This window comes from Melospiza georgiana, chromosome 27 (genome assembly GCF_028018845.1).
Source record: "Melospiza georgiana isolate bMelGeo1 chromosome 27, bMelGeo1.pri, whole genome shotgun sequence".
NCBI classification, from domain to species: domain Eukaryota; kingdom Metazoa; phylum Chordata; class Aves; order Passeriformes; family Passerellidae; genus Melospiza; species Melospiza georgiana.
Window position 1 is genome coordinate 6,790,807 of NC_080456.1, and position 17,573 is coordinate 6,808,379.

Sequence of the window (17,573 nt, forward strand, 5' to 3'; positions counted from 1 at the left end):
CCGCCCCGCCCCGCCCCGCGCACGTGACCCGGGGTCCTCGCGGCGGGCTGCCCTCGGCGATCGCCGGTGCGGTGAGCGGCGGTGACATTGAGCGCGCCGCAGCGATGGCCAAGGCCGCGCAGGGGCTGGTGCAGCGGCTGGTGCAGCGCGGGCCCGAGCTGGTCGGCGGTGAGGGGCGGCGAAGGGCACGGGGAGGGAGCGGGACTGCCGTGGGGCGGGCTGAGGCGAGGGGAGCGACAGCGGGCCGGGGGGAGCGCAGGGGAGGGGAGGGGAGGGGAGGGGGCGCGGGGCTGAGGGCAGCGGGACCGGGCCCGGGCAGGCCTCGCGGGCTCCCGTCGCTGGGAAAACACCGTCCGCTCGCTCCCCTTCCCGCAGCCGCCGTCAAGTACTCGAAGCCGCGCTTGGCCACATTCTGGTACTACGCCAAGGTGGAGCTGGCCCCGCCGACCCCCGCCGAGATTCCGCGGGCCATCGACAGCATGAAGGACTTGGTCAGGGCCTTCCAGAGCGGCCGCCTGGCGCAGCTCACTGTCAAGGTACCGGCGGGGCGGGTTGCGGCACTGCCGGGACGCAGCTCCAGCGGGAGCCTCCTACCCACCCGGGACATGCTCTGCTCCTGCCTGGGGAAGAGTAGGAACTGTTCTCAACGGCATATGAAGCTCATGGAATTCAGGGGCTCAGAGTTTAAAGTGTTTTGTTTTATTTGCTTTAATTCTTCCCTGTCTGGACCAGGCTGTGATTGCTCCCCTCTGCTCCCAGGGAAGGGAGAATCCAGCCTTCTGGATCATGTGTTGGCCTTGAAATTAGTGTGTTTCCCGTGTGTGGGCTAAGAAATGATCCTTGAAAGGGCTATAAAAAGTCAAAATCAATAGCTGACAGTGTGCTTAATGCTGTACAACATTTCTGTGATGGGACGTGTTGAGGGGTACCCTCTGTTCCGCTTCTGGGTTTTCACCTTGAGAACTGCTGGAGGGCATGGATGTGGGGTGGGAGTGAGGGAGGAGCTGTTGTGGGAGTGTGGGATCTGAGCAGTGGCTTTTTCCTTTCAGGACGCAGTGAGGAACGGCCTGGTGGCCACGGAGGTGCTGATGTGGTTTTACATCGGAGAGATCATCGGCAAGCGCGGCCTCATCGGCTACAACGTGTGAGCACTCACCTCAGCAGTGCCAGCAGTGCTGGTCTGTAATGGGGGCTGCAACAATAAAACTAGGAGCTGATCGAGCTGTTGTCATCCTTGTCTGGTACTCTGACAGGTGCCAGCCTGTCCTGGGGGCAACGCTGGCAGGGATGGCTCCTCAAGGGGGGTCTAAGGGCCAGGCCTAAGGGTGCCAGAGTGCTTCAGTGACATCACTTGGTCACCAGAGCTCTCTTTGCTCTGGGACACTCACAGTGTCCCAGCTGTGGCTCCAGGGGAGGTCTGAGAGCCCCAAATCAAACAGAGGCTGGAAAGGGGAAATATTCCATTTGTTCCTGAATGCAGTTCCCATCAGCTACTGGGACCCAAAAGCAAATTCCAGTACTTTTTCCATTATCAAAAGCAATTTCCATGGCTTATTCCATAGGGAACGTAGCCCTTCAGGTTTGGTATCTGACTGGTGCAGTGGAAGCCTGTGTAAGTAAGCAGAGCCTTTTTACTTACATGTGTTACCTCAGCTACCACCAGCCAAAGGTTGAGCTGTCTGGGGTTCTACCACCTTGCTCATTGTCAGCCAGCTCTTGCAGGGTTTTCTACAAAACCTGGTGAGTACCCTGTGCTCTGACATGTTCAGAAAATAATTTGTAGGTGTTTTCTGGGACTAGCAGCCTGTTTTTACTGTCTTAGAAGATGGTTTTAGTCATTATTGCTCCTCGTTGATACAGTTGTTGTCCTGCTGCTCCTTTGCTTCTGTGGGCGTTGTGCTGTGCACACGGTGACCTGCAGGCCCCCAGCCCTCAGTGACCCTGATGTCTTGGGGTGACTGTGCATGTCACTTGCTCTCTCTGCAGCAGAACTGCCCTTCTCAGCAGCTCATCCCAGCACAAGGCCTTGTGTGCTTCTGACAGGGAGTGCAGCTGAGCTCACACACTCCAGATGTGGTAAGCAGTTTGTGGTAAGGTTGTTCGTGGCATGGATGGAGACTTTTTCTTCTGTCTTGTTAAAAAGAAGGCTTCCTGCCTCAGCAGCTCTGGGTCACAGCTGGTCACAGGTCACTTCCATGCCACAGATGGGAAAACTGAGGCTTAGTGAACTCTTCGTCTTCTGTGGGGGAGTCTGCAACAGGAGCATTGACTGGACCTGTGCTTCCAGCCCCCTGCCCAGCCTGTGTCCTGTGCTTGCATCTCCCACGAGTCTGGCCAGGACACCATTCCTGCCTCGCACAGCCTTCCTCCTGGTGCTGCAGAGTTTTGTGATTGCTCAGCCCAAGCAAACCTGACCAGCGCTGCAGCCAATGCTCTGGCTGAGCAGGGGTGAATGATGGCCCCCAAAACTGCTCCTCCCCACAAGCTTTTTGCTCCTGTCATCACAAACTCTTCACCCAGCACGTAGAGACCAGCGAGAGCAATGGACCAGGCCCTGGTATGAGATTCTGCAGGATATGTTCCTCAAGGACATCACATATGGGATGTCATGTGTGAGCTTGACTGGAAGGAGGATTCTGAACCTAAGAGAACCCCACTGAGGGCAAGGCTGTCTGATCTGGCTCCAAGAGCTGCCTCTCATCTCTGACTTGTTCTTGTCTGCATGTGCCCCTCCCAGAGCAGGCTCAGTGGGCATTCAGGGGGCTGCAGCTCACACCAGGCCTGGCCTGGCAAAAGCTTCAGTGGGCGGATGGGATCAAGCTGCACTAGTAAAGCTTGGGAGAGCTCAAAGATGCTCCTGTCCCTGGAGACGACAAAACCATCTAATTTTAGTTCTCCTCCCGGGAAGTCCTCGGGAGCAGTATGCCCCCAGCCCCGCTGCCACAGCAGAACCCCAGGCACAAGCAGCATCTGTGACCCCAAAGGGCTCCCGCAGCTTGTTCGTCCTCCCAAACACCACAAGTGTCTGGCTGCCTCTCGGGGACAAACAGCCTCCCGCCGCCCCTCCCTCCTCCCCTGCCCTCGGCTGATGAACTTCGGAGGAAAATGGGTATTTTGTGTCCCCAGGCAGAGGGATTTACATCTTATCCGTGTGTTTGCAGTGCTGCTCTCATGGAATACAGTGAGCACTTGTTGGATGTTAACCCTGCTCTCGCTGTGCCGTACACGACGGGGTTGCCAGCCCGGTGCTGTCGCCGCCACCTCCCTCCCGGGGGTGGCACCCAGCGGGACGCGGCACCGGCAGGGCGCGGGGCCGCAGGCAGGACACAGCCGGGGCCGGGAGGGCAGGGCTGTGGCCCGCCCTCGGTACCACAGCTCGGGGCCGCGGTGCCCCCGCAGGGACCAGCTCGTCCCGGGCCGAGCACCGGAGGGTCTCGGCGGGGACTGCGGGCTGTGCCGTGCCCGGCCGGGGCCGCGCCCCGCATCCGTCCCGGCGCTATGCGGGGGGCGGCAGCGCCGCCTATGCTGTATGCGCGGTCCGGGGCGCGGGGCTCCCGCTCCCGCCCGGCATCGCCGCCGGGGTTATGAGGGCTGCCAGCGGCCCGTGTATGCGGCAGGCAGGTTCCGGGGCCGGCTCGCCAGCAGCCCTGCGCCTGTATGGCGCTGCGAGCGATGAGGGGCCGCGGCGGCCCGAGGCTGCACTATCCAGGGCGGGGGGCTACACTGGGGCTCAGGCCTGGGGCCCTGCATATCGCCCAGCGTTATCCCGGGCTAGCACTGATCGAGCATGGCTTATTCATGTGCCGGGGCGGCGGGATGGCGGAACCCCACAACCTGCATGGCACCCGTTGTTATGCAGCGCCTCCACGGGCCGGCGAAGCGCTATGCAGGGCGCGGGGTGCGGCCCGGCCCCGCTCTCTGGCTCGTCGCCTCTCAGTAAAGATGGCGCACAGCGGTCGGTGGCGCTTCCCCGCCCGGCCCGGCAGCGGCGGCTGGGGCCGCCGGGGCCCGGGGGGGTCCCGCCTACGGGTGCCGGCCGTGCATAGCCTGCGGCCCGCCGAACCTGCGGCGGCGCCGGCGGCGGCGGGCGAGGGCGAGCGCGGCGGCCCGTGCTCCGGCGGGGCGGCGGGAAGCGGCGGAGGCGGGGCAGCGCCGGGCCCCGGCGGCCCCGCGGCCGCGGCCGGTCCCGGCTTCGACGCGGCGCTCCAGGTCTCAGCCACCATCGGCATCAACCTCCGGCGGTTCCGAGCGGCCTGCGGCACCGAGGCGGGCAGCGGAGAGGTGAGAGGGGCGGCGGGGCGGGGGCGGGGGGGCGCGGCGGGCGGGCGGGTCCCGGGCGCAGCATCCCCGACGCCCCGGCGGCGGCGGCCCGAACACACCCGGGCGCACCCAGCCAGCCCCGGCCGCACAGCCCGCCCGTCTCCGGACACACCTCCCGCGCCCCGCACAAAGGGCGCGCCCGGCGGGGGGGGCCCTGGGGGGGCGGGTGGCGGGACCAGGCGGGCGGGACCCGGTGCCGGTCCGTGTCCGGCCGCCCTCGCGGTCCCTCCCCGCGCACGCGACTTGCCGCCGGTGCGTCCTCCCTGCCGCCGCCTCCATTATCCGGCTCCCGCCGCTCCCGCGCCCGCGGCGGGGCGGGATGCGGTGCGCACAGCCCGCTGCCGGCAGCGAGGTAGGATGGATGGGCCGGGGCCGCCCGGTGCGCCCGGCGCCGAGGATGCTCGGCGGGGTGACGCGTCCTTCCCCGGGCGCGGGGGCTCCGGGGGGCTCCAGGGGGCTGGGCTGCCGGCCCCTCCTGCGGGCCCGGCGGTGGGTGTCGCGCACCGGCCCTCCCCCTTCTCCTCCTCGTCTTCCTCCTCTTTCTCACTCTCGCCGTTGGGGATGCCCCAGGCGGAGCTTGGGGCGGCGGGCCCGTTGCGAGAGGCCGTTCCCCGGTACTAGGAGAGCTGGTGCTCCTTCTTTTCTTCTTTTTTTTTCTTTTTTTTTTGAGTTGCTGTTCTTCCTCCCTTCATTTTTTTTTAAGCCTTTCTAAGGCAGCCGGAGTGGGCGTGCGACAACAACCCACCTATTGACAGAACAGGGAAGACATGATGGGGGTGTGTTACTACGAGCTGCAGCGTTGCTTTCCCCCAGTTGTTTTGCATCGCTCCTTAGCGGCATCCTTGCGCCGGCAAGAGAATTCCCCAGGTCTTTTGTACCAGGAGGGATTTCTTATAGATTTTTGAAAGGCCAGCTTCGTCTCCTCTTCTCCAGGCAGGTTGCCAGCTGTAGGGTAGGTGAATGTATCTTTGCATTTTGTCTGTATAAAGACCAGTTGGTTTCCTTTCCCATGACTGGCCGTAGCAGAGGTCATTAAAACATACATGAAAATACAGTTTTCTTGTGTCTTTCTGGCCTGGTTTTGGCATTTTCTGTTGGGTGCCATGAAGTGGAGCTCTTGGCTCGTGGCTGAGCTGGAGGAGTTCCTTGCCTGTAGAGTGGCAGTTCCCACGGGCTGCAGTGCTGGAGGAGCTGGGCTGTGTTTGCAGGAGCAGAGCTGAGCGTGGGGACACTCCTGCTCTCACCTGTGCAGACTTTGGGGTGTGAGTCACACTGCTCTCATTAACACCATCATCTCAGGGGCTGCACTTTGGGATACTTCTCTTTTTTGTTGTTTGCAGTAGACATGGCTTGATGGAATTCCTGGCGTGCCCTGGGAAGCAGTTAATATCTCACCAGTGCTAGTTCAGGGAGAGAAATGACTTGAGATCTGGCTAACCAACCTGACCACAGAGTTAATAATCCAGGAGGTTTTTCATGTGGGGGGAGGCAAGTTGCTTTGTTTCTTTTCCTTTTCTTTATTTTTTTTTTTTTCTAAGATGACATTGGGCTGTGGTTTGTTTAATTCCAGTTGTATTCAAGTATATTTTTGCATCTCAAAAAAGCCCTAAAACATCTTTGAGACATCTTTTTGAGTTTAGCCTTTAGGGTATTTTTGCTTTAAAGTAAAATAGCTTGAATGCATTGTAGGTGTGGCAGCTGATTAATACGGGGTCTCCTGGATTTTAAGAATTCTACCTATTACATCACTTTTCTACTTAGCTGCTAATAGCTTTTCTCTAATAGCATTGCATACAGTAGAAAGTAATGATAAACATTGATTTGTGGCTTGGTGTTTGTAGGCTCAGTTTAGTCTGTCCCTCATGAGCCAGGCAGGGGCAGACCCCAGGTGTTTCCACTCTCTCTGGATTTACAGCATGCTGGTACTCTTGGGCATACTTAGAGGAGATCCTCACAAACGTTCAGGTTGGGTTAACTCACCCACTTGGTTCCTTTCCTTTGGTGATGCTCAAGAAACACAACATTTTTGCCTCAAAGGACACAGTTCTCCTGGCTGGTGAGTTGTGCACTTGTCTTAGTCCTAGTGAAGATTACAGTCCCCGGAGGCTGCTTTTTTCTGTCCTGCAGTACAGATTCTCTGGGGAGGGGTGAGGCTGTGAAGAGGGCTCTGGCACATGGGGGCTGCCTGTGGCCTCTGCGGAGCAGAGGGCAGCTGTGTGCAGTTTCTGGGAACTGTGGGGCAGCTGCTCTGCGGGAGGTGCTCTTCTGGAAGGGGGCTTGCAGAAGACCCCCTCATATTAGGGCTCACCATGGCCTCAGTCACTGCTTGGGGCTCTTACTGTTCTTTTCCACGAGGTTGAGGGTCCTTCCTGAGCCAAGCCAGGTACAGTATTCAACTGAGTGGCCATTATTCCTCATCAGGAGGAAACTCTGAGCACTTGTTTTGAGGAGCCAGTGGCAATCAGAGGAAGAAGTTGTGTTACCTCTTTATTTACAACTTCTGCTCCGCATGCTTAATTTTTTTCTACCTCATTCTTGTCTGCACTAGTGTAGATACCTGTTGAAATTGGGTATTACCACCAAGTTAGATGCAGGAGTAATGTTGTCCAGAACAAGTATTCGACTCAGTCTTTCCCTTGTCTCCTTGACAGTTTCGTAGTATGTAGCAAACTGTGTTTCTCATTTAAAAGGTACCTGAATTATGGGGTGTCAGGGCATTCTCCTCAGATTCAGGTCACTTTGTACAAAGCCTTGTCTTCTGCTGCAGCTCAGTCTTGCACTGAGTTATCTTGAAACCAGCTCACATTAAAGGAGCCACATTCTGATACTTCATTTTAACACCAGAAGAATTGCTGGGGGACTTTTTGCGCAGTGAAGCTGTAACTGGTTGAACAGTAGCATTTGTACTGGGTGCTAACCTTTCAGCTTGGTGTGAGTGGCACTATAGGAGCAAGAAAAAGATGATTGCATTTTCTTTGTTCATTATGTCAATATTTGGTATAAAAGAAGCATAAAAGTAGTTGTTAAATATCTGCTCTGCCTGTCAGTTTAGAGCTTCCTGCCCATGTGTGAAGGGGATTGAAGCTTTGGGACATAAAAGTTCAGTGCTCCAAACCCTCAGAGGAGCAGTTTTGGGAAGTTTGTTAGGAATTTGGGAAACTTTTCAAATGAAAGGTGATGTGGCTCGTCCCACTGGCACCAGCAGTGGGCAGGTAAGGCAATTTCAGAACAGCAGCTGTGCACTGGTGAGTTTGTTCCAGGGGCTTTTGGACATTGTGCTTCCTTCAGCTGGAAAGCTCGTGGGACAGACCTGCAACAGTGCTTCTGTATTGGCCCCCGAGTGCTGAACTGCAGGTTTCACAGCACCATGTTGCAGGAAGCAGGTAACTCCTCAAGTTAGTGGTTCATCACTTCTCAGGGATGCCACAAAATTCCCAGAGCAGGGTTAGCTGTTTCCCCCAAGCTGAGCTACTGAGCATAGTTTGACTTTAGGAATGTCTGTTTAGGAACGAAAGATGAGTTTACCACCACAAAAGATTTTTTTAATGCATCCATACAGCAATTGTGGAGCTTTTCTCTCACCATCTGAAAGCTTGATCTTTGTAGGTAGTGTTTTGACTAGCTCTCTTCCTTGGAAGTGGTATTATTGAAAGCTTGTTGTGACCAGAATGAGAGTGTTTCAGGTGTTCTAATAAGCATTCCTCTGTATTCAGATTGGAAAGCATAAATCGGAATTTCTTATCCAGGTTGGAACCAGGACTGGCAAAATAGATCTGTATTCTCAGTAACACGTTTGTGATAGACCCACCCTGAGCCTCAGCCCCATAAAGAGCAATATATTCTTTCTAATTCTGAAAAACCTGGACTCTGGAAGCTGCAGCCCTAATCACCATTGTGTTGCCATGGGTGATACCTGCAGCAGTGTAGTTTGGGGGTTGTCGTGGAGGTGACCAGGCCAAGAGCTGCTGTGGGATCTCAAGACGTTCCCTGTAGGTCAGTGCTGCTCCCAGGTGAAGCCCCAGCAAAGTCTGTGCATCACTCCTGGTCAAAGCTTTAGCTGAATGGAACAGTGGAAGGACAAATGTCCCCTCATCTGACTTGGTGCATAAGGATCACTCCAAGTGCTCAGCTGTTTATTATTGGAGTTGCATCACAAGTAGTGGCTTGGGAAGCATCTCCCTGAACTCCCAGCAGACTCTGCTCTGCTCCAGCACCCAGTGTTTGTCTCAGGGTTGCTACCTGCCAACCTCCAAGGGTGTTTACTCTGCTGAAAGCAGGGGAGTCTGGTAGATGTTGTGCTGCAGTCACTAAGCAGGCATCTGAATGAGCTTCTAAAAATAGCTTATCCCTTTCCAAGAAAGTGAGGTGCTGTCTAACTTGGGCCAGACCCAGTGTGGGGAATAGGAAGGACAGCATTGGTCAGGTGACTCTATTGTAAAATAAACTTTTTCAGATGATGGTTGGAGTGGCTGCATTGCTGGTCTACAGGCCCTTGCAACTTCACAGACCCATAGTGGTATGGTTTACACTGATATTCCTCAGACAGAGATCAGAACATCAGTTAGTGCCTGCAGGATAGTTTCTCCTTTGAAGGTGGATTTTCCTGTGAGATCTTTAACTGGAAATGTTTTGAAAAGTAATATTGCTCAAGAGCATTGTGACAGACATTTGCTTGCAACTTCTCTGTTCTTTAGTAGCTGGGTTACTTCAGGAAAAGCTATTCTTTATCTGTGCACAACTCTGAAGTTGAACCCAGCTGGGATAGTGCAATGTTTGAATGGGAAATGTATGTGCTGCCCACAGAGAGATCATACCATGTGTGTGCTTGGTTAGTCTTCATGTCTGGCATGAGGCAAGCCTTCCCTCTCATCCTTTAATTTATAATCCTGAGTGGCCTTTTTTGCATTGCATTATTCTCTTTCAGGTAAATGAGGCCATGTTCAAAATCTTCATGGTTTTTAATCACTCTCATCTGTCATGACATTTCTGAAAAACCGAAGGGAGGCTGTTTCTGCCTAGTTTGCCTCAAAGCTGCATTTTGGCATGTGATGGCCAGCTGTACCGTTTAGCCTGGCAAGTGCTGAGTGATACTTAGTGGCTTTCTTCATCATCTCTGACAGGTCGCAGGGCTGCCTTCCCAGCTAGTGATAGTGACCATTCTGAGGTCACCAATACACCCAGGAATGCCACTGAACACACAAGCACAAGTAACATATTGATCATACTACTTGTGGTTGTAAATGAAGCAGAAGTGATTGTTTTGTGGAAGGAGCCGTTTTGCTGTAGATGCTTCTGGTGACTGGTTGGTAAGAAATGGAAAAAATTATCATTCCCAGGCTATTGGGCCAAAGCCAGTATTAATGTTGGAAACAGTACTTTATCTTACATTGGCAAAGCAAGATAACAGAGCTCAGTTTGAAAATAATGCAAGTTGTAATCATGGATTGACAGGTGATTGTCACATATATGGCAAATACTGATTTAGTAGCCAGAGATAAAATAATAATGACTTTAGGACTCAGAATAACAAAATGAAGAGAAGATGTGTAGCAGCCACAGGAACTTGGAGGCCAGTGCAAGTCAGGAAATCGCACAGGTTGAGCAGCTGATCCCTCAACGTTTCTAAACCTGACTGTTCTTAGGTATTTGTTATTTCTCAGTGCCTTGTCTGGGTTTCAGGCCACATGTGTCTCTGCTGGCAGCTTCTCCCTCTGTCAGGGCTGGGGACCCCTTCCCTTCCCTGCCCTGCTCACGCGGGCAGGGCTGCAGCGCCCAGCGATGTTTACGTGCTGCTGTAGCCCACGTGCTCTGGAGCGGAGGCAGGCCTGTCGCTGCTCTGCTGGCAGTGCTGCGGGACTGAAGTTGAGTTTCTCCCTTTCTGGGAATGGCCTTCAGGGGTGCTCTGTGATGCAAGGTGTCTCAGGCAGAAGCAGTGTCTTCCGGCATAATGTAATTTATTTTATGCTACTTTATCATTGCTTTTGCTGGATTTCTTGTCATCTCTGCTGCAAGTTGTATTTCCTTTTTAGCAATTCTTTGTTAAAGGAGCAAATGCCAGTATCTTTTTTGGGTAAGGAGAATCCTCTAGAATCCTTTTGTGCTTCATTCACAGTGGAGTTCATTTCAACATTAATATCCATATCCTCAAACTTCTTTCTGCTCTCTCATTGCAGGATGAACAGTTTTTAGGTTTTGGTTCAGATGAAGAAGTCAAAGTACAAAGTCCCACAAGGTCCCCCACAGGTAAGTTCAAGTTGCAGGATTGGGTGTTGACTTTCTGTTTTCTTTTGTGATGATTTTGCTGTGCCTCTCCTGTTTGTTCATCAAATCTCATCCAGCATAAAAGCCACACCAGTCTTTAGATTCAATGCAGTTAGGTTTGGATTCTCTATGTCCGATCTGTAAAGGAGCAGGGAAAGTTTGAGTAAAGGAGTTATACTGATGAAACCAGTACTTGAAACCTCAAGTCAGTGTTCTAGAGAGGCAGCTATTTAAAGAATAAGGGTCTGAACTGGTTTGACTATTTTAGTATTCTTCAGTAGACTCCTTTCTGCCTGTGTTGTCAATAAATGCTCTCACCAGAGCGCTTTGCTCTTCCACCATAATCATCTGCTCAGCTTGGCTTCAACAGCAAACTGTGGTGGAGCGCCTTGCTAGTGCAAGGGAAGATCCAGAACTGAAATAGCTGGACTTGGTGAGAGTGCAGTGAAATGCATTGGTCAAGGTGGGTAATCAAGTCTTGTGCTTGATGGCTCCAAGTCAGTGCTGAGTATTAACTATGTCTCAAAGCTAAAACCAGTTTTTAGTAAATTTTCTTGTATCAGCCTTGTGTAGGTTGTTCTTGCTCTCTTGACCTCTCCCTTAGCAGTGCAGATGGATGGCACTTGAAAGGAAGGATTTTTTTGTCTTTCAGCTGGCTGTGAGCTGCTTTAAAAAAATGTATAAAAATTCATGTGTTTAAAAGGTACCATGTGCCCTTGAGAATTACTGCTCCCTCCCAGCATGAAGTTGGTGCTGGACTTGTGCAATATATAATTGTTGGGAAAAGGCTAGCTTGCATTTTTAAACAAGTTATCTGCATGGTATTTTATGTGGGAAAAGACATTTGTTGGGAAGGTATTCTCTACATGTAGTGCCAAAACTATTTTTATTTGTTGATTTTATTAAATGTTTTGGCAACGTATGGGCAGCGTGAATGATAATGAGTAAACACTTGTTTGACCTGAGTAATGCTCATCCCACACTTGGAGAAATTTAATATGTTCCCTGCATTCTCTGTTTCCCTCTCAGTTAAATCTAGTCCACGGAAACCTCGCGGGAGGCCCCGGAGCAGTTCTGACCGAAGTTCAGCTGTACTGTCAGACTCTTCATCAGTGTGTTCCCCTTCAAGCAAGTCTGAAACCACATCCATGGAGAAAGTAAAGAAGAAGGAGTCGAAGAGTGGGGAAAAAAGACGAGGAAGACCTCCAGCACTTACAAGTGTGAAGTTCAAATTGTCACAGGAAAAGGACACATCGGACATTCAGAAGGGCAGCAAAGAAGAAAAAGAGAGTCTGAAAAAAATCAAAAGATCACCATCCACTACATTTCAGCAAGCAACTAAAATCAAGAAATTAAGAACTAGTAAGCTTTCCCCACTGAAATCTAAATTTAAGCCTGGGGCAAAACTTCAGATTGGGAGGAAGAGCGTTCAGATCGTGCGCAGGAGAGGCAGGCCACCATCCTCTGAACGTTTAAAGACTTCCTCAACTTTGGTCATGAACTCACAGCTGGAGAAGCCCCAGAGGATTCGCAAAGAAAAGGATGGCACACCGCCTCTCACAAAGGAGGAGAAGGCTGCTGTCAGACAGAGTCCACGCAGGATTAAGCCTGTCAGGATTATACCTTCCACCAAAAGGACGGATGCTGCGATTGCTAAGCAACTCTTGCAGAGGGCTAAAAAGGGAGCACAAAAAAAGATTGAGAAAGAAGCAGCCAAATTGCAGGGCAGGATGGGGAGAACACAGCTCAAAAATATTCGACAGTTTATCATGCCAGTTGTGAGTGCAATCTCATCACGGATTATCAAAACACCCAAACGGTTTATTGAGGATGAAGACTACGATCCTCCTATTAAAATATCCAGACTAGAATCCACACCAAACAGCAGGTTCAGCACTACATCTTGTGGCTCCAGTGAAAAGTCCAGTGCCGCTTCTCAACATTCATCTCAGATGTCTTCAGATTCCTCACGGTCCAGCAGCCCCAGCGTGGATACATCTACAGACTCCCAGGCTTCTGAGGAGATGCAGATGCTTTCTGAGGAGCGAAGCAATACTCCAGAAGTTCACACTCCCCTGCCTGTTTCTCAGTCCCCTGAAAATGATAATGGTGATAGGAGAAATAGAAGGTTTTCGATAACAGAAAGAAGTTTTGGCCAGAGGACTGCAAAAAAGCTGTCAGCCTTACCAAGCATGCCACAGCAGCAGTCCTCCTCCTCTCCTCCTCCCCCTTTGCTCACTCCCCCCCCACCACTGCAGCCTGCTTCAAGCATCTCAGACCATACCCCTTGGCTTATGCCTCCAACCATACCGTTAGCCTCACCCTTTCTTCCTGCTTCTGCTGCACCGATGCAAGAGAAACGAAAGTCAATTCTGCGAGAGCCAACATTTAGGTGGACCTCCCTGAAACATTCCAGGTCAGAGCCACAGTACTTCTCATCAGCAAAATATGCCAAAGAGGGTCTTATTCGCAAACCGATATTTGATAACTTCAGACCCCCGCCGCTAACACCGGAGGACGTTGGCTTTGCATCTGGCTTCTCAACGCCAGGTGCGACAGCTCCCACGCGTCTCTTTTCACTTCACTCTGGAGCCAGGTTTGATATGCACAAGAGAAGTCCTCTGCTGCGAGCACCACGATTCACACCAAGTGAGGCCCACTCCCGCATCTTCGAGTCTGTGACCTTGCCCTCGTCAGTCGGCCGTGCCACCACAGGCACCTCTGCCACAGGCACGTCCTCTCGGCGGCGCAAGAGGAAAGCGTTCAGCCCCATCCGATCAGAACCCAGATCTCCTTCACACTCCATGAGGACGAGGAGCGGAAGGCTTAGTACCTCTGACCTGACAACTCTCACTCCACAGTCTTCTGTCTCTTCCTCTTTAACTAGTATTTCAGTTAGTTCTCTTGCCACTAGTGCCTTAAATTCAACTTTTACTTTTCCCTCCCATTCCTTATCACAGTCTGGGGAATCAGCAGAAAGAAGCCAGAGACCAAGGAAGCAGACGAATGCTCCAGCAGAGCCTTTCCCATCTGGTAGTCCTGCTCCTCTCTTCCCCTGGTTCACATCAAGTCCCCAGACAGAGAGAGGTAAAAACAAGGACAGGGCAGCAGAAGAGCTCTCCAAAGATAAAGATGCTGACAAAGCCCTGGAGAAGGACAAGAGCAGAGAGAAAGACAGAGAGAGAGAAAAGGAGAACAAACGGGAGTCAAAGAAAGAGAAAAGGAGAAAAGGGTCAGAAGTACAGAATAGCACTGCTTTGTTTCCTGTAGGTAAAATGCCCAAAGAAAAAGTCAGCGAAGACGCTGCAGCATCATCATCTGCCAAAAAAACTGCCGGGCGGAAGAAGTCTACAGCAGCAGATCCCACGGCAGAGGTTTCCACTGCTGCTCTGGTAGATACAACAGCTGTCAAAACCAAAACATCCAAGAAAGGTAGAGGGGGGCTGGACAAATCAGACCTGGATCTCAGCCCCACTGTGCCATCTTTGGAGAAGGAAAAAGCTCTCCGTCTTTCTGCTCCTTCATCAAGCGCTGTTAAACATTCTGCTTCCTCCATCAGTTCTATGTTGGCTCAAGCAGACAAACTGCCAATGACTGACAAGAGGGTAGCTAGTCTTCTGAAAAAGGCAAAAGCCCAGCTGTACAAGATTGAGAAGAGCAAGTCCCTCAAACAAGCAGATCAGCCAAAAGCACAGGTACTCCTTTTTCCAAGTTGAGTTTTTTGCTAGAGTGCATCTTACTTTGAACTTGTCCTGAAAGTCACAAATAGCTTTTGTATACTGAGCGTGAAGAATTAATGTGCCAAGCTAAGCAGCTGTTAGTGCAACAGATGGCAAACGACCCAAAACCAAGAAGCCCTGGGCAGAAGCTGAGGGGAAGAGGGATCTGCTGCATAGTCAGCTCAGAGGGGAGCTGCATGCATTTTGGAGACCAGTACAGCATAACTGCTTACTGGGTTTCTCTGAACAACTATAAGTAAAGCCATCATCTAGAGTAGTACTCACTCTGAAAAGTGCAGTTCCAGCAAAATGCAGTGTCTGTCTTTGCCTTGAGGTTACTTGGGGGCCCTTCTCAAGTATAAAGTTGGCTTCTGAAGGAAAGTTATTTCTTGATCTTTCTGGTTTTTAACTTTATACAGTGATCTCTCACTTGTAGGAGGGAGGAAGATCCATTGGAATTTTTCATCCGATTTGGGGAACTGCTTCCTACCACTTTGCTCTTTTCCCTCTTCCCCACCCCAAAACCACCCTTTTCTGCAGCCCTCTTTACCTGCCAGAAAGGGAGATGAGATATGTTTTCAGGAAATACTTTTTATTTAAACTTTTACTTTTTGTAACAGCACTAGTGTTGAAAATCGCTAGTACGTATTTCAAGTAGAGAAGCCTCCAGCTGTTTATTTCTGAAATGAAGATGCCCATGCATCTGTGTGACTGGCCTGGTGTAGCAGAAGCCCAGATTCTCACAGTTGCTTATTTGGGATTGTTATTTCAGTGGGAGACATTCCAGAATCTTACTAAAACATGGAAAATTGAAATGCTCAATTTGTTTAGTATCTCAGTAAACCCCTTACCTGAAACATCAGCAGCTGCAAAGCTCTCAAGCAGCCTCATCTACTATTTGCTTCTGTTGGATCAATCAGCACCAAATGCTGCTCCAATTCCAGTGGACTCTGATTTTTTTAATGTCAGTTCCTTGATAATGTGGCTTCATGAGCAAGTTGGCTTTCCAGTAGTGGATGGAGACTTACCTTGGAATTCCAGTTGAGTCACAACTCTTGTTCTCTTGCATTTATTCTTTCTTGGATAACTGAGGCTTAGAAGGCCAAGTCTGTTTTTGTCCTGATTATTACAATCTGCAAGCTAAGATATAATTTGCTTAGAAGTCTCTGTGCATGTTTCTCAGTCTCATTTTGGTAACTTTCTTAGGAATACTGTCTGCTCTCATGTTCTGAAATCTAGGGGCAAGAGAGTGATTCATCAGAAACGTCAGTCCGAGGACCACGAATCAAACACGTTTGCAGGAGAGCAGCTGTCGCACTGGGCCGCAAGCGCGCGGTGTTTCCTGATGACATGCCCACTCTGAGTGCCTTACCATGGGAAGAGCGGGAGAAGATACTGTCTTCCATGGGGAATGATGGTGAGTTAGGATTTCTGGTTTTCATCTGCAGGCCCATACAAAGTCAGCTTCTGGTGATTGCTTTAAATGAGGACTTCAAGTGATTAACAAGGGAAAGTATGTTAAAGAGCTCTGGGCTCTCTATTACAGTGCCACTCAAACAGGGTTAATCCTTTAAGCTGTTGGGAATTGTGTTAAATATGTGTGTTTTGCACCAAACCTGTGTTCTGCCAAGGGGCGTGTGTGCATATACATGTGTATGCGCACAATCTCATGTGGCTTTGCAGATGAACTTAGGCTTCATGGGCTAAATTAGATACTCCTGAATGATTCTTTGACATCAGAAAATTCACATTAGAAATGTTCTTTTGGTAGATAAGTCATCGATAGCTGGCTCAGAAGAGGCTGAACCTGTTGCTCCACCCATCAAGCCCATTAAGCCGGTCACCAGAAACAAGGCCCAGCAAGAGCCTCCGGTGAAGAAGGGCCGGCGCTCCAGGCGCTGCGGGCAGTGTTCAGGCTGCCAGGTTCCAGAGGACTGTGGGGTCTGCACTAACTGTCTAGACAAACCCAAGTTTGGTGGGCGCAATATAAAGAAGCAGTGCTGCAAGTAAGTGTGTCTGAGAAGCTGTTGAGCTAATCCCTGCTCTGAGTGGGATAAGTGTACCCACGATCTGGGCCAGGAACCGCAGATTTGCACTGTGTCATGGGCTTGGACTGAGCTTGACCTGGTCTGAAGCTTGATCAAAGGAAGGGACTGTAAACAGTTTGAGAGTCGAGACCACAATTCAAGGTGCAGTAGTTATGAGCTTTCTCTGGAGTTCACTTCTAGTTTATTCTGCTCAGTTTGATGAGAGTGGCAGAGTACTGGGGATTGTTTGGTGTAAGATCTGTGGGTTTTGTTAGGCAGTACAGGATTTTGCAAGGAAGGCAATATGCACATAAATATTTATCTCTTATTCTCCTAGGCTGCATTCATGAAGAGCTTGTGTTTTCAAGCTGATGTTTATTTAGCTTATGTACACTTTGTATATCAAACGATTAGGGTTAGGGTCTCTGGATCCTAACCATGGATCACAGGTGTGTCTGGATATTATTAAGAAATACCACTCCTCCATGATTTCTTCTGTCATTTTTTATACATATCACTTAGACTGAACCTTTTTCTTTTTTAATTGCGGTATTAAATTGATTTTACCAGACTAGATAAACTGTTTGAAAAGGCAGCTGCTAAAGTGGCACCAGTAGATTGTTGTGGTATAAGAGCTATTTATAAGCTTTGCTGTGAGAATTGCTGTGTGAGAACACTCTGCAGACTGGAAGGAATTTTGCTCTCAGCAGCTTTGCCCAGGCTTTGGGCTGGGTTTCAGAGCCATGGGCCCTGCTATAGGAATGGAGGCAGAAACAAAGCCTGGCCCAGTCTACAGAAGACATTTTATGCCAAGAATAGGACAAATAGGAAATAAAATTAAATAAAGTTAGCAAAAATCTTGGTCCTCTAATCCAGTCCCATGCTAAGAGTACTTGGTTTTGTCTGAACAAAAGTAGTGTATGTATTGATAATGTTCTTTTCAGTTTTTGATGTTGAGTGTTTACAGACTTAATGTCTCTAAATGTCTGCCCTCTTGATGTCTGCATCTTTGTTCTGATTTCATGACATGTTCTTTCTTTTTAGAATGAGGAAATGTCAGAATCTACAGTGGATGCCTTCAAAAGCTTATCTCCAGAAGCAAGCTAAAGGTAGGCTAAAAGACTTGCCTTGAGTATAGTACAAGACAAAATTTTTTCTTTTCAGAGGTTTTGCTCTCTGTGCTGTTTTAGCTACACTGAGTTTATAAAGGTTATTCTGCTGGGGGCCAACCTGCCTGCACTGTTGG

At 50.6% G+C, this 17,573-nt stretch overlaps 2 protein-coding genes across 3 annotated transcripts in view; both read left to right on the top strand.

Annotated features, from left to right (window-relative positions):
• Nucleotides 1-39: 39 nt before the first annotated feature.
• Nucleotides 40-1,221, top strand: ATP5MG (ATP synthase membrane subunit g). The gene is made up of 3 exons (XM_058041214.1): nt 40-168; nt 376-536; nt 1,050-1,221. The coding sequence occupies exons 1-3, from the start codon at nt 105-107 to the stop codon at nt 1,146-1,148; spliced, it is 324 nt and encodes a 107-aa protein (XP_057897197.1). The 5' UTR covers nt 40-104; the 3' UTR covers nt 1,149-1,221.
• Nucleotides 1,222-3,942: 2,721 nt separating this feature from the next.
• KMT2A (lysine methyltransferase 2A) overlaps nt 3,943-17,573 on the top strand; it is a 39,143-nt gene continuing 25,512 nt past the window's right edge. The window contains exons 1-6 of one of the 2 annotated variants that reach the window (XM_058041416.1): nt 3,943-4,281; nt 10,494-10,563; nt 11,611-14,276; nt 15,540-15,717; nt 16,072-16,306; nt 17,372-17,436. In XM_058041416.1, coding sequence (XP_057897399.1) covers nt 3,943-4,281; nt 10,494-10,563; nt 11,611-14,276; nt 15,540-15,717; nt 16,072-16,306; nt 17,372-17,436 — 3,553 coding nt within the window. The remainder of the gene's footprint in view (nt 4,282-10,493; nt 10,564-11,610; nt 14,277-15,539; nt 15,718-16,071; nt 16,307-17,371; nt 17,437-17,573) is intronic. The other variant, XM_058041417.1, reaches the window with a different exon arrangement.

Coding starts and splice junctions, on each gene's coding strand:
- ATP5MG (XM_058041214.1), top strand. CDS start 105: ATGGCCAAGGCCGCGCAGGGGCTGGTGCAGCGGCTGGTGCAGCGCGGG. Junction 169..375: donor CGGGCCCGAGCTGGTCGGCG/GTGAGGGGCGGC, acceptor CCCTTCCCGCAG/CCGCCGTCAAGTACTCGAAG. Junction 537..1,049: donor TGGCGCAGCTCACTGTCAAG/GTACCGGCGGGG, acceptor TTTTCCTTTCAG/GACGCAGTGAGGAACGGCCT.